General features: G+C 42.4%; 1 protein-coding gene across 4 annotated transcripts in view; it reads left to right on the forward strand.

Annotated features, from left to right (window-relative positions):
* LOC147614471 (uncharacterized) overlaps positions 1-9,307 on the forward strand; it is a 37,700-nt gene extending 28,393 nt beyond the window's left edge. For 2 of the 4 annotated variants that reach the window (XM_086781004.1, XM_086781007.1), the window contains exons 3-5: positions 7,350-7,573; positions 7,942-8,144; positions 8,308-9,307. In XM_086781004.1, the coding sequence (XP_086637130.1) occupies positions 7,350-7,573; positions 7,942-8,144; positions 8,308-8,866 (986 nt within the window). In that variant the 3' untranslated portion in view covers positions 8,867-9,307. The remainder of the gene's footprint in view (positions 1-7,349; positions 7,574-7,941; positions 8,145-8,307) is intronic. The other 2 variants (XM_086781005.1, XM_086781006.1) reach the window with 2 other exon arrangements.
* Positions 9,308-16,493: the final 7,186 nt, after the last annotated feature.

Raw genomic sequence — 16,493 nt, forward strand, 5'->3', positions numbered from 1 at the left:
CAGTGATCGATTACCATGATGAGGACTTCCACGCTGCCTTGCCGATAGACCAGACACAACTCTCACTTCCCTTATGCTACCCACTGACCTGTAGCACAGAGTGCCTTAATTCAGCCTGTATGGTTTTGCAGCGACTCTACCCAACAGATGCGACTGAAATTCAGTCCTCAATTGCTCTTGCCTTTGCCTGTGAGTCGAATTCCATAGCAAAACAAATCCAGCCCTCAGAGCCTGTCTCTGATCTAGCTGCAAAGCACCAAATCGGCCTAGATCTGATCTCCGTGCACTCCTCTCTGTGCGTAGAGCTCAGCTCTACCTGTTGCAAGTCCGTTTTCTTGCTAGCAATCGAGATCTCCGCTCAGATCTGCGCTCTCCGCGACCAACCAACACCTCCGTCGTCGAGCACTGCCACCGCCACGCACCTGCACCACCGCTCTGATACCAAGTGAAGGGGATCGTGTGCATGCGTGCGTGCGGTGTTGTGTGTGCAAGGAGAGAAAGACAGAGAGGGACGAGACACTGTGTGGGTGGGGAGACTCTGAATATGTGAGTGAGCTCCCCCTATACAGTATATTGACTATATGTATAGGATACTCAGTGGGCGGGCGCCCGTGACTCGGGCGGCCGGGCAAGGCACATACGCCTATACCCCAACACACAGGTGATTAATCATATCGAACATATGACGCTGGCCAGAGGGATTTGGCAGCATTTGGCTTCTCTGTATAACAAGGTATCACCCATGAAGTGGATCTCCTTGGAAGTGCAGATGCGGGGGATGAATCTTGCAAAGTACGATGCGGGAGCACATCAACAAGTTGCGGGCTCTTCAGCAAGAGGTTCTTCAGGCTAGGAAGGAGATATCTTCAGAGGACATGGCTATCACTTTGCTATCTCATCTAACCTCTCAGTACTCAGCTTTCTACTCCTCTTTGATCACCAGTTGTTGCAGGCTTAGCACCATCACATGGGAGGAGCTTGTGCCTATGGTCTTGGACCAGGAAGAGCGTTTTACGAACCCTCCACAGGGCAGAGGTTCTGAGACCTTGATTGGCCGGCGGTGGAAGGGCCATAACAACAACAACAATAAGGGCAAAGAGAAGTCTCCATCGGAGAAGTCTTCTGTGAAGAAGCCCGATTCAGAGCATGGTAATTTGAAGGCCAAGTGGACCTGTAACAATTGTGGCGAGAAAGGTCACTATTGGAGGAAATGTCCTAAGTGGAGCATCGAGAAGAATGCTGATTCTTCAGCTTCAGCTGCCAAGGCTCTTGCTTTTGTGCACTTGGAGATTTGGACACAGAGGCTTCATCTTCTTCGAGCAGGGAGGCAATTGGTTTCATCGCTAGGGATACTCGGGAGTGGATTCTCAATAGTGGTGCTTGCAAGCACATGACTCCTTCTCGAGAGTTATTACAAGATCTTAAACGGCAGTCAGGTCGCATTTTCATTGGCGACAACTCCACTATACCGATTCATAGTGAGGGTAGGATGGAGATTATTCCCAATGGCAAAAAGGGGAGAAGCATTCTTCTCGTGTTCTTTACGTCCCAGCACTTGGTTTTCATCTATTGTGTGTGCATGAGGTTTGCAAGATTGGCTTCCAGGTGGAGTTTGAGGATCATTTTGTTGCTCTACGGGACAAAGAAACAGGCCAGGTTGTATGGGAAGGCGGAGTGGAGAAATGTATCTACAAACTCTCAGCACTCTCTTCTCTGGCAGGCACTTAGATCGATGACTTGTGGCACTTGTGTTTTTGCCACTTGAATGTGGATGCATTGCGGCGGGCTTTCCGGGACCAGATGGTGGATGGCTTGATAGATGTTGGCAGCAAGCACGGACGTTGTAGTTCTTGCATCCGTGGTAAGCACCACAGAGAATCTTTTCCGAAGAAGGCTACTAGGTGGGCTTCGAAACCTTTGGAGTTGGTACACATTGACTTGAGTGACCTATGCAGACCCCATCCTTGGGAGGTTCTTTGTACTTTATGTTGCTTGTTGAGGATTGTAGTAGATTTACATGGGTTTATTTCCTTTCCCAAAAGGACCAAGCTTTTGATCGGTTCAAGGAGTGGCATGTTATGGTGAAGAAGGAGTCTGGATTGTAGATAAGGACTCTTCGGGATGACAAAGGAGGAGAGTTCTCTTCTAATGTGTTTTTGTGGTTTTGTGCGGAACACGGCATGAACCGGGAGCTGGCTAATACAGGTTTGCCTTCGGAGAATTGAGTGATTAAGCGAAAGAACCGGACTGTGGTGGAGATGGCGAGGATGATGCTTGAGCATCGTGATCTTCCTCGTCCACTCTGGGGAGAGGCTGTGGCCACGGCTATCCATATTCTCAACCGATCTCCAACAACTTCAGTACCAAACATGACTCCATTTGAGGCTTATTTTGGCAGGAAACCAGATGTCTCCCATTTCCCTGTGCTTGGGAGTGATGCCTATGTTCACATTCCAAAGAAGCAGACGGGGAGGCTTGATTCAAAGTCCGAGAAGCTTGTATTTGTGGGATATAACTCTCTTTCCAAAGGATACATGTTGTATGACCCGGAACGGAACGAGGTTGTTGTCAGTAGAGATGTTGTCTTTGATGAGCATGTTCGAGCTTCCACTGTTGATGAGACGCCACTTCTTGGTGAACGAGATGAGTCTGAGGATGATTCCTAGTCTATTGTTCCAGCTAGACAGCCTCAATCAGCTATAGAGGTTGAGCCCAAGGTTGGAGATGAGCCTCAACAGCAGTAGGAGGCTCCGCGTTCTGTTCGAGTACCAAAGTGGTTGTTAGACACCCTTTGGGAGTCAGGTGTTACGGAGCTTCCCTCCGATGGACCACAGAGGACGGACCTCGAAGATCGCATAGAGTTTGTGACAAAAGTCATTCAGCAGAGCTCTTACATGGCAACTATGCTTTGATGTCTCGTATCATTCGGGACAAAGAGCCCACTTCCGTGAAGGAATCTCTTTCTTAGGAGGCTTGGAAGAAAGCCATGCAAGTGGAACTAGATGCCATAGAGAAGAATAAAACTTGGGAGTTGGTTCCGAGGCCGTCAAAACCGTTGGTCATGTGAGGGCAAAAGGACAGAAGGACCACATATACGAGAGATTAGAGTAAAACCACACAGTATGAAATATTGGAGTGAATATATATAAAAACGTGAGTGCAGATATGTACAAGAGCCCTCATATGAGAGGTGACTCTGAGCAAAAAGAAGACCAGTGCTGAAGCAGAGAAGGATGTCGGAGCTGAAGCACGGTCGATGATGAAGGCTCGCGTTGATGTGTGGCAAAGCACTTCGAGGTGATAGTGGCAGCGGAAAAAGGTAACGTCGATGACGATGATGGTGGTGCAGTCTCTGATGACATGGGTGCTGCGTACCTGAAGCAGAGAGGGCTGCCGTCCCGAGTGGTGCAAGCTCTGGTGACACGGGTGCTGCATACCTGAAACAGAGAGGGCTGCTGCCCTGAAGTAGCAGAGAGGGCTGCCGTCCCGATGTGTAGCAAAGAGGGCTGCTGTCCCAAGGGCTGTGCCAAAACACACAAGATACGCTGGATGTGAGCCCTGATGTATGCACTGAAGAAGGCTGAGATAAATGCTGGTATAAACCTTGACGTAAGCCTGATGTAAGCGCAGAGGTGGGCTGATGTAAAGCGCTGATGTGAGCTGCAGCAAAACACAGATGTCTGCTGAAGCAAAACGCTGATGCAAGCTGATGTATAAACGCTGATATATGCTCTGATGTAGGCATTGACATATGCTGAGGTGAAACGCAGATGTGAGCAGAAGAAGGCTTGACGTAAGCGCCAGAATACAGCCTGATGTTGGCTGATGTGAGCCCTGAAGTAGGTGGCATGGACCAGCAGAGGAAAACGCAGATGAGAGCCTCTGCTTGTAGGCGGCCAGATGGTACCTGATATGGTGATGAAGTGGTACACTGATGATGAGGTATGGGCAATGCTATATCTAGTAAAGGGGGGTGCTGGTCGGTCACCATAAAGGTGTAGGTCAGCAGCCTAGACCAAAACCCCCAAAAAATAAAATATAAAATAACTAGAAACTCCCTTTTTAGGGCTGGAAAAGTGTTGTTTCTTCACAGGTCATTGGTGTCAAGTGGGTCTTTAAGACCAAGTATACGTCTGATGGGTCGGTGGACAAGCACAAAGCCTGACTTGTGGCCAAGGGTTATGCTCAGTGGCCTGGCATTGACTATGAGGATACCTTTGCACCGACATCAAGGATGACCACCATTCGGACCGTTCTTGCCCTTGCATCTTCTCAGTAGTGGCCCATATATCAGATGGATGTAAAATCCGTGTTCCTTAATGGTGACTTGCAGGAGGAGGTGTATGCTGAGCAACCTCTAGGCTTTGAGGTTCCGGGATCAAAGGGGATGGTTTAGAGGTTGCTGAAGGCCTTGTATGGTCTTAAGCAGGCTCCTAGGGCTTGGAATCAGAAGATTGATTCCTTCTTTCTACGGAAAGGATTTCAGAGACCAGTTGTAGATCCTAACTTGTATCTCTCTCAGGATTGCGGTTTGGTCACGTTGATTATCCTTTATGTGGATGATCTCATTCTCACTGGCGGTCATGTGGAGCACATAGTAGTGACAAAGGTTGCCTTGTCAGAGGAGTTTGAGATGACTGACTTAGGCTTATTCCATTTCTTCTTGGGATTGGAGATTTGGCAGACCCGGAGGGGATTTTTTGTCTCTCAGCAACGGTATGTTCATGAGTTGCTTAAGGCCTTTGGGATGGAGAGTTGCAAGCCTATTTCCGAATAGAGGGTAACTCCCCATCTTCCAACTCCGGCCGTGGAACCCCAACAACAACGAAATCAGCCAAGTCATAGGACTCGAAATCAGATTCCATCATTACCTTCCATATGCCGTAGTTGTTCCCATCCAATTGTAGAGGCTGCAAATAGAATGCAAGGTGGCTGTCCAATGGTGATGGCTGCCTTCTACCCGATCTCCAAATCCCGTAAGGCCAAACAATCTCCAATCAACACCTCAATCAAGAAACCCTCGATGTTCCACTGTCTCCAAGCTTCAAGCCACCTGGGGCTCTGATACCATGTCAGAATGCACAGCGGAAATGAAGACAATTGCTGTAGAGAGCAATACGCAGATGAAAGAGAGAGAGAAGCTTGTGTAACTCTACTATATACACCAATAAAATCCCGGAATACACAATGAATGAGTGTGAGGGCAAGGGGCCATTTTATATATCCCCTGGCTGCTGGTCGGCCAGCCCAAAACAGACTGCTCACGACCAGCAAAAAAGGTCAGTCGGCTAGATCAAACCTAGTCGGCCAACGCTGAAAGGGTGGTCGGGTATCAGTAGAGCAATCGGGCAGCCCCAGCAGACACAGTCGGCCAGCAGTTGGGTGCAGCCAATAGCCCAAACACAGCTCCAGATAAATGGGAAAAAATATGGAGAGAGAGGAAAAATGCTAAGACACCAAATACAGGCGGGCACACCCACGATAGAGGCCCTGACATAGTGTACAGACAGGAGATGACTGCTAACATAAACAAGCAAGATGTCACCAACCAAAATCTTCTCACAAAAAAAGTGATATTGTATCTCTATGTGCTTGGTCCGGGCATGGAAGACCACGTTCCGAGCAATAGCTATACAGATCCGGTTATTGCACTGGATTACCGTGGGTTCGGTAACCAATGGCGGCATACTATTGCACATCATCGTTTATAATAATAAGTGTGAACGGGTAACATTCGTGGGGGACGGTTGTGGGCCAAAGACCTAGTGACGTATAGCATGGAGGTACCAGCGGGGACACAGGGGACGCGTGAGTATGGTGTGTGGTTGGTAAGGTACACACTGGACACCCGGGGTCACTGGTATATATAATGGTGGGGTGGTTAAACATGGTATGCCAAGCTAGGTTTCTTTTCGCTATTCTTAAGTTCATCTTCTTCACTCTCACATTTTTTGCATGAGGCTTGATACAGAGATGGTTGCCTTGCATGGAGGCTTTACAAAAAGAAAGCCCTCATTCGTGCTTATGACATAGCAAAGGGACGACAATTCATTGTCCTCTTCGATATGGGGAGATCTGAGGATGCGACTTCTCCTTAGTTGGCTAAGAAGATGAGTCGTACACTTGTATCCCATCATTTGGACATAGATGGGTTCACATCCGGTCTTCACACTCACATATCTCATAAGGCTCAATAGTGTTCAAAAGGCCACATTTCAGTGAGACTTCATTGTCTCATCTCTCTTGGGGTGTGATATGATTCTCGGGCCTTGGCATTCAGTGGTTTAGGGATTATGCATCCATTCTTGATTGGAGGCAGGACACTTTCAATATTGTTGTGGTGTTCTTTAGCCTTTCTTGATTTGTGAGGATAGGAGCATTCTAGGTATTCCGCTCATCTCACACATCCGGGCCCAACGAGCTATCGGAAAAGGAGCCAAGTGCACTTTGATTTATGTCTGTAGCTAGTAGTCTACTATTCAATCAGCAACCCCTTTGAAGCAAAAGCTAGATGGTCTCCTAGCACAGTTTCAGGACATCATACTAAAGGATGATCTCTGGTCGTAGCTCCCACCTAGTTGTCTTGAGGATCATTGCATTAAGTTGGTCCTTGGGACAGAACTGCCTAGTAAGTTTCCCTATTGCCTTTCTAAGGCATTGGAGGGAGTAATTGTTCGCTAAGGTCCTTGACCTTAGGCAAGTGCACTGTCATAGCATCACCCTATTCCATTTTGAGAATGTCAAGCTGCCTCTTCAAATACGCAACTCGAGCCTCATTCCTTGTCTGATGCATGGCTTCTGGAGTATCCCATGCAAGTTTGGCAGTCTTGCAAGACCTGATGTGAGCTATTATTGACTTACAATGCAATGAGAGACATGGCCTGTGCATCTCTTGCATCCCATCTCCTTTGCTCCTTTGTTGGAATGTTACCCTGACAAGGTTTTCACATGACTATTAATGGCATTAAGCACTTGAAATAAAGACACTTAATTGATCCACTTGAAACCACATGCACATTTCATATTACCGATCGGGACTTTGCATATGGAATCTGGATTTGAAGTTTATGCTTTAAAGTTTTGAAGTTTCAAGATTTTAAATTCATGAATCAATATTCAATATGCATTGTATATAATGGTATCTATATGCTCTAATTACATTGTAAAAATTATTTAATATTTTGATTTTCTGAAACTTATTGGTTGTTTCGAGATGCTTCGAAACCTTGTGACTATGTTTCGGATATGCATCTTGCATTTACAGCTGCATGGCATGAGCATGTTTTGAGTGCTTGTATTGCTCTGTTTTGGAGCCTTGGTGAATGATGAGCTTTCAACCCTGCAATTAGGAACGATGATGGCACGTAATGAGTCTGTCAGCAGAAGATATGCTCCTCAAGGAAGAGCATCTGACAATGCATCTGTTGGCCACGCTGGCAGGCCTAGTGCAACCATAGCTCACCACCAGCAGCATCACCATCATCATCAACACCATGATCATCACCACCACCACCATCATTACCATTATCATCATCTTCACCGTCAACCACAAAGACAGTTAAATGAACATCAGGTATGAATCAAGGTTTTTTGGCCTGCCTTTGTAGAAGGCAGCCTATAGTGATAGTTAGGGAACCTTCAAAAACTAGAAGAGTTAGATAGTTGTTTTTAGTATGTTGTTCTCTCTCTCTCTCTCTCTCTCTCTCTCTCTCTCTCTCTCTCCCCCCCAAACAAACAAAAACTTCTCTCTCTCTACCGACAAAGGCGGGTCTCTGTAGAGAAATCCTTCTCTTGTGGAGATTGTCTACGCTTTCTTAGCAGCGTGCTTCTGTTTTCCTGATAAAATATGACTGGATAATCATGTGATGTTTGGGGTAGTACAAATATCAAAGCTGTCAAGGTTGCCTTGTTTTTTTTGTTTTCTTGTTTTCTTGTTTCCAGGATCAGGGCCAAACGATGCCATCTGCAGCCTCTACTGGTGCTGACTCTTCAAGTCGATCTGGTCCAAGAAATGCTGATCAACTCCGGAATTCTATCAACCAGAGGTTATCATTCATAAATAACTTGCATGGACGTGTTGTTGCGATGGAAGCAAGGGATCGATTGGATGAAAGGCTCAGGAATGCAGCTCTTTTAAGCCACAGGTTGGGTGCTTCATCTCCTGACTTTGCATCTCCATGCTTTTTAGAACATGACAAGAATGTGCATTGTGTGTATTTTTGGCTTGCTGCCTTCAGGTATACAATGCTGGTCTTCACATTATCTTTTAACTGATTCCTTACAGCTCTTAGCTTTCTCTCTCTTCAGGCACAGCAATGCTGATCTTCCAGGGAGCTTTCTTGAAGAATTTAGCCTTCTTTTTGATGATGATGAAGATGCATGGAGTGATGATGAAATGTGGGAGCTGGGTATTCAGGACTGGCTAGCAGCATGGGGTTATGGAGAGGGATGGTATCCAGACTCTCTCTCATCATCTGAACAGGTATCCGTATCTACAGGCTTAAGCAAATCCGTGATAAGGAATCTGCACAAAGAGGTCTTTGTGCTGAAAGTACAAAGAAGAGATGACGAGGTTGGTGACACCTCCTTGCAGCAGAATGATTGTTCTGTTTGTTTAGAACACTTTCTACCAGGGCAACTGCTTATTCATCTTCCCTGCAAGCACATGTTTCACCCAGATTGTCTTACCCCATGGCTGGAAAGCCATGGCAAATGCCCTTACTGTAGAGCTGAGGTTAGTGGTGATGTAACAAGTGCAGGTAGTTCTAGTCACAGTGCTAGTGCTACCTTGTCTTCGAGTAGTGATGACCTGATGGTGTGGATGGGAGCATTGGATGTTGGTTTGGCAAGGCTTCATATGAGGTGATATGAAAGTGTTGTCCTTCAGAATGCTGCCTTCGGTGGTTTTTCATTGCAGTCTGCTAATTTAAAAATACAGGAAAGGGTGTACTGTGTTGTTTTTTAATCTTTAACTTGCTCCTCCCTGCTGGAGGGTAGTGGAGGGGTTGGTGTTTATGATAGAAGAAAGGTCAGAACCCTTCATAGTGTGGAGGCCTGATCTGGTCTGTACATATGGAACTTTTGTTACAGACATTGGTCTATACATTACAGGACCGGAAGAGTGACATATCCATTAGTCAAGTGAATGTAATTATGTGCTTACCACTAGTGAGGGTTTTCTCGTTGTTTGCCTGGAGTTTTCTCCTGCCGTTATGGTGTTTAGCTAACCCAAACAAGAAAATGTCAGAAAAGGTTGATAAAAGGAAAGAAGCAAAGCCATCTCTTCCCCATTTTTTTGGTTTATAATGTGGCAGCATATTCTAAAACTGCTTACCTTTAAATTGCACTTGACATTTTTGCCTACAATCACTCTTTTAGTATATCCTAAAGTTTGTTATAGAGGGTGGAATTGCATGGCTGTTGTGGGTGAGTGGATACAAGATGGGTGTCTGTAAATTGAGTATGGCCTTTTCTTTGACCTTGCTTGGCGGGTGTCTAGAAATTGAATATGGCCTTTTCTTTGACCTTGCTTGGATACACCATCCTTTTGTGGTGGTAGCAATGATGTTTGCATTTTGTTCAAACTTTGTGTCCCTTGACCATATTAGAGTAATTTTCTTGCTTCATGTCTGAGTGTGCATTCGGTGGGATGGGTGGCAGAAGAGATTAGTCTGTATTGGTATTTATTTTTAAAGGCTTATGCCATTGGTAGAAATTGGAGTGCTCTTCAATGGGTGTGCCGGTATGCCTTCTACCTGTCTCTTTCATGAAAGAGAGCTTTGCATGTGGTCATGGACGGTTTGCTCATATCCATCTTCTTTTCAAATGAATAATGCGGTCTTTGCAGGTGAGTCAAGATTTGAATTGGCGTCCTATGGATGGTAGCCTACAGCTCTACCCTTGTGTGAATAAACCCTTCCTCCACATGCAATGTCTTAGTTGATAAGAGTCTCTAAGGTTCCGCCTTACTATGATGTAGCTTATTTACACAAGTCCTATGTATAAGGTGTGTCACATGCATACACTCTTATACCCCCAAAACGGTGTTAAACCATGTGTATGGCTTCTAAGGTGCTTGTAAATGTTCACTTTGCTACATCAACATGGGTGGAGCAAAGCTGAATTGATTTGCTCTTTTCAAATTCCTTCCATTCCCACCCCTTGGAAGATCATTGACAGTTGACATTAGGTATATAAGGGGCTTGACACCACCACCTAATCTTTTTTGGTCATGTCTCTCCTAGGGTCTTATCATTGAATGCATACCTAGGGTCTATCATTAAATGTATACATCTGCTTGGTGCATTAAGTAGAGAGCTGTAAAAGGGCGGGGTGTTCCTTAACTTGGTTGGTTGTCACTAGTTCATTTGCTTGTTAGGATGACATTTGTAAACTCGTGTGCTCTTCCCTCATTAGGGTCTTGCTCTTAACTAATTTGCTCTCCATTCTTACTCCAAACATCCTTGAACCAATAGATGTTTCCTTTTGATCTTGGTTTAGATTGACTTTTTTATTAGCTTAAATTGGAATTATGAGTCACTTGTGCTGGTGTAGCAAGAGGTTAGCTCCAATTCAAGTAGTGTTTTTTTTTAGTAATGTCTAACCTCTTTCGGTGAACCTTGAAAAGTATGTTTATACACATTGGTTTTCTCATCTGTTTAATCACTCATCATCTAAATTCCCCTTTTGGTGGTCTGTGTTCCTTTCAAGCTTGTGCATCGTCTCCATGTGAGTTCTCAATTCCTCCTTTGATTACTTCTATAGGTGATTATGTCTTCTAATAGGCTAAAGCATACATCCAAGTGATCATGCTATATTTTCTTAGGTCTTCCTATACATTGCAATCTTGCTATCCTAACTTATTACTCTCTCTCAATACTCCCAACAGCTTCAACTTGGATTGATTGGCAAAGTTTGTGGGATTCACCTAATGTTTTCCCCATAGAATGCCTCTTGTGATAACATTCACACCTAAACCTTCATCTCAAAGAAGCATGAACCTGGGGAAAATTTTAGTTATTAAAGGGTAGAATGGTATGTATTCAAAATCCTTGGCCACTGTTTGGTTGTGGAAGCTCACATGAAAGTAGTTCTGGTAGGTTAACTGACTAGTTTCAACAATGCAACCTCATAAAAAATAGAAGGAACGTTTCATGGATTTCTCCGACTCTCCCCAATCTACCCCTATACACCTTTCTTTTATAGCACCAGAATCAGGATTTGCTTTAGATTTTAGTCACCAGCAATTGAGTTCTTACACAAGGCCCCTTCATTTTACTATTGTACTTCTTCCATTATGAAAGTACAAATACCTTTTTATAGACATTGTATTTCTTCCATTTATTATGGCAGTACAATAATCTTATTGTTGACATGTTTTTCTTTAATTTAACATATGTATTCATTTCATGAATAAAGGGAGAAATTACACATCTATTCATTATGTAAGTGGTTATATTTGGTTGAGTTTGAGACATAATCAATGGTCAGGATTACTAATTATCTCAAAGGCAAGCCTACCCCAAAAAAAAGGGTTCACAATTGCTTGGAAAATGGCCTTCCAAGGGGGGCCTTTCCATATGTGGACCCTTGTTTTTTCCATTTCTATGTTGTTTCATGCCAAGGACATAAATGAGGGAGTGATTTGACTTGGGCAGGTAACCATTTTTCTCAATCAGGGGAGTTTTTTTTTTTGGGTTTTGTTTTGTGGGGGGGTCAATCATGGTTGGATAAGAGCAAGAAAATACTAGCATGTAACTTTACATGATGATGGAGGAATTTTTGCTTGGATAAGATGAAACCTTCGAAACAAATTCCTAATAGTTAAAAGATTGTAGGCCTAGATCATGTGCACTTTTATTCAAAGTAACAAGATCCATCACAATGAACTTTACTATTGTACTTAGCTAGTTCGGGATATAATAAATTATTATTTCTTGATTTATTTATCTCTTTTGTTGGGTTTGTTTGAAAAAGAGTGGGAAAAAAAAATCTTTAACCAACAAAATAATAAAAAGAATGGACAACATAGTTTATGCATTAACACATATTACATGTAAATGCAAAGCCCAAGTCTACTAATAAAAAAGTTCATAGAAAAAGAAAGAAAGGTTGATGAAAAACCGTTTGATTGACACAAACCTCTCCTTTCCCTACTATATATTGCATCAGGTTGGACCTAAAATAAAAGTATATTTTTTTTTACTGCTAGCCAATAAAATATAATCAAGGTCACTTTCTTCACTATGCCAATTATCATTTTTAAAAGCTTATCTATATATGGAGGAAAAGAAGAAACTTACATGAAAAATGGAAGAAAATGAAGGTGTATTCTTACCTTTCTTGAATCATTTGGGTGACAAAAATGAGAAAATTGAACCAAACCCCAAACTTAAAAGAAAGAAAGCTATTAACCACATTTCCTTAACATTACTTTCAATGTGTTGTCTTGTTACTTTGGTATCACCGTTGGTAACCATGTCATGTATTTCATGATTATTGATTATGGGATCTAGCAGATTCTATGATATGTGTAATGCCGACTATGATGGAATTTGTGTACTCATAGCCTAGATATTAGCTTAACTAGATTTTGTGCCCCCATACATACATGGGTTGGGAACTTGTAAATATGAGGCCATGTCTATGAGACATCTTCAATACTAAGAAAGGACATATTCCCATTATCATAAATTGAGCTTGAGTTCTTGTGGTGATGGCTCGCATGTTCTTGTTTATGCATGCTTTCTTGTGGATTACGGTGTGCACAATGAGATGCTTGTTTCATTCCCTCTCCATCTTCTTCTCTATCTTCATCTCTCTCACCCTCTTTGCATGCACATAGGCACTGAAGAAGAGGTTGAGCTTTCCATTATACTTTCTGTGGGTAGCATGTAAAGGAAATCAAAGCATGGGATTCCTTCTTTCTCTTCACTTCTTCTCTTTATCTCTCTCTTCCCACCGTATAGCCTTTGCTTAAAAGCTCCCCTCTTCTTTTCTATTTTCAGCACTGCCTGCTCGTATGTCCAAGCAGCCTCCTAGATATCACAATAAGCCCCCACGTTCACTAATGTATGAATCGATGTTCACAAAATAGGAAACATATGGTTACTTCCACAACGGTTTGCTCTATCCACTAAAAAAAAGAGTAGAAAATATTGTTCTCGTTAAAATATAATCTGAAAAGCTCTCGCATGGGCTGGCACCCCGATATCTAACTTAAACCTTACAAGAGAGGGTAGAGGAAAGAGACTCAAGTGGAGTACCACACACCCTCATAATTGAGTGGTCACATGCACTCAAGGGATTATTACTACCATAGCCAAGAGATTGGAGCTCCAAGAAACTGTAATTCTTGATTAGTACGAGTTAATTGTGTTACGGGTTTTATCTCAGCCCCCTTTCACACACTTAAAAGTGCCCATACACACACTTAGGCCTAGGCCCATGTCTACAAGCCCTTAGCCCCCATGTCCACACAAGCCCTTGGCCCATTATTTACACATGTCCATGGCCCCTACATTACAAACTATCCCCACCCAAATGGTTTCGTCCTTGAAACCTCATAATACAACCCATGTGAGTGACGAAACAAAAAACTATGGCCTCCTGAATTAAATGAAAAGCATAGGGACCAATGATCCAATATCATCAAGCACATAATTCCAAAATCTCATCAAAAGCAATGTCGTCATTCTTCTCCAAAACGCAATGAACCACTTCCTTGAAACCTTTTTCTAGATTTTTGTTATGAGAAGTAAATTTATGGAGTTTTATATTCCCACATTTCTCATTATTACAAATTCTCCTAGACAACTTTAGATTGGGATGCCTTCCTAAATTTGGGCGATTGTAGCTTTCTTTATGCATACACAAGTGATTCCGTACATACGTTAAAGTATGGGTTGCATCGTCTTGATTTTATGAGTTCCGTATTGTTATTTGTATTTTTAACCAATCAATGTATTAATTGATTGGCATAGTTAATGTAAGTGCAGATCCTTGTGTTGGATAATGGAGGCGAGTTGGTGATGGTCAAGAAGATTGTGAGATTCTCGACTTTGGTGTCAGTGGAATACTATTTGATTTTGTGACAACCTGCATTATTTATTTCATTTTGGGCACCATCCATATTTATTGAGATGTGAAAGCTCCCTTATGCATATTTAATTTTACAAGAGGTACACATTTATATGGTTTAAGGTTTACACCTATTTGGGTAGTTTGGCTTGCACGTTCAATAAAGAATGCTATTTTTGTTGAAGTCGATATCTTTGTAAAAGTGGACAGTATTTTGAGCCCCACAAGTTATTTCAAGAAATATGATTATACACCAAGAGGAAGCGTGGGCTTACTTTTGTGTAGGGAAAATTGGACTCAATCTTGTGTTATGTGTAAGTTTTATTCTATGCTATGTTAATTATTACTTTGTAATTATTTTATGGGTCGTTTCCCCCTAATAGTGGTCTTAGAGCCAAGATCAATTGCAAAGCTTAATGCCGCTAAAGAACGAGAAAATAAAGAATCTTGGGAAGGCAATTTTTAAATTACAATTCGCAAGGAAAGGCTAAGGTTCAAAGCAAGGCTTTCTTCTATCCATTGGATAACAAATTCGCACAATTCTTTTACCCAGGCAAAGAAAGGTGGAAAACTACTTTCCAAAACCACCCAAATGTTTTATTAATTTCTTTTCCTTTTATAAATCAGACACCACGGATCTAATTCCCTCAACCATAGGCTTCAAAACTACATTTTCTCTTATTTTTAGTTGAAGTTCATCTCCTTCCTTTTCTCAACGGTGCATGACGTCCCTTCTTTTCTAAATTACTTTGCTAAATCGTTTAGGCAGCTGTGCCGATGGTTTATCTCTTTACATTATAAGCGTTAAACACATAAAGCTTTAAACTCTTAAAGCTTTAAACCTTATAAAAGCTTAAAGCTTTATAAGCTTTATAAAGCTCACCTAATAAGCTTCTTGGTATTGAGAGTGGATTAGCAAATCTAAGGAGGATCAAACATGGTTATAGTCATGGTTAGGTCATGATTAGAAACATGATTAAGAGTGGATTAGAAGATACTAATGAGACATGGCTTAGGCATAATCATGGAAACACACGAGTTGTTTTCTTCATTAGCAAGAGCCTCTTATATAGGCAAGTAGTACATGACCTCATGACATCACCTATGATGTCTTACAAGCATAAGATGCCATCTCCCCCATGTGGGTATGCGCCATCTCCCCCATGTGGGTATGCCATAAATGAGCAAGATTCCCTCTAGGCTATATTTGAAGTAGGCGCCCATTTGAGGATGTGTCTTGAGTAATGTAATCAAGGTTATATAGCCCCTTTCAAGGGTGATATATCCAACAAACCCTCCTTCAACCAAATCCATGACAATGCTACCTTTATGATGGCAATTCTAGGTTCTAGTTACAACATACAAAAACTAGTTATGATGACCATGCTGGTGCCCGTAGGTCTTATTCCAGTTAGGTTTACAATGCTAGCAATGATGGATGATGCTAGAATACCATAGTAAAGCTTACAATGAGATAGTTATGTTTAGGGTGGAGAGGTTTTTAAACATGGTATGGGCTATCCCTTGATTTTACTCAAAAGGCCCATTCTTCTTCGATAAAATTGGCCTCTTCGAAGGCCTCTTCTTGAAGCTCTTCTTTGTCTTGACTTGCGAGAAATGCCTTTTGTGCCTTTTGTTTGAAGAAACAATTTTCTTCAATATGATTGTCCTTGCCGCAGAATCCACAAGTCTTCTTCTTTCCTTTTGTGTCGATGAAGTTCTTCTTCTTGAAGTGTGACTTGTTGTTGGAGAAGTATGCCCCTTCCATTATCCCTATATTCTCTTGCTTCTTCTTGTACTCCTCAAGGAGTGCAGCTTCAATGGCTTCTAAAGTAGGATCCGGAAGATTCATGAGAGTTGACACTAAATGTCCATATTCATCATAAGGCATGCTTTTCAATAAAACTGCAATGGCATCTTCCTCATCTATTGGTGCTCCTATTGTTGCAAGTTGTGACATTAGGCTTTTCATATAATTAAGATGAGAAGGTAAAGACTCAGAAGCTTTCTTTTCAAGTTTAAAGAATTGGATTTTCAGCCCTATCTTGGAATGCTTCCCTTTTGCCCCAAATAATTTCTCTAGGATTTCCCATGCTTCAGCTGAGTTGTTTGCATTAGAGATATGATGTATGTAGTTGTCACTTAGACCTAATGCAATTATGGCAAAAGCTTTCTTATCCCTAGGTAACCATCCTTGCTCACCATCTCTAGTGGTAGGTTTTTTCTCCTTTCCACTAGCAACTCCCCACAGACCTTTCTTCATGAGAATAAATCTTACTCTAACTTGCCAGGTATGAAAGCCTACCCCATTAAACTTATCAACATGAAATGAGGATGCAGACATGATGATAAAGCAAGGTCTTACCACTTGAGTATCCCTCAAGGGCAGTGTCTAATGCTTTTACAAGATTAGA

The sequence above is a fragment of the Cibotium barometz genome, chromosome 42 (assembly GCF_041138505.1).
Source record: "Cibotium barometz isolate CiBa-2024 chromosome 42, ASM4113850v1, whole genome shotgun sequence".
Lineage (NCBI taxonomy): Eukaryota > Viridiplantae > Streptophyta > Polypodiopsida > Cyatheales > Cibotiaceae > Cibotium > Cibotium barometz.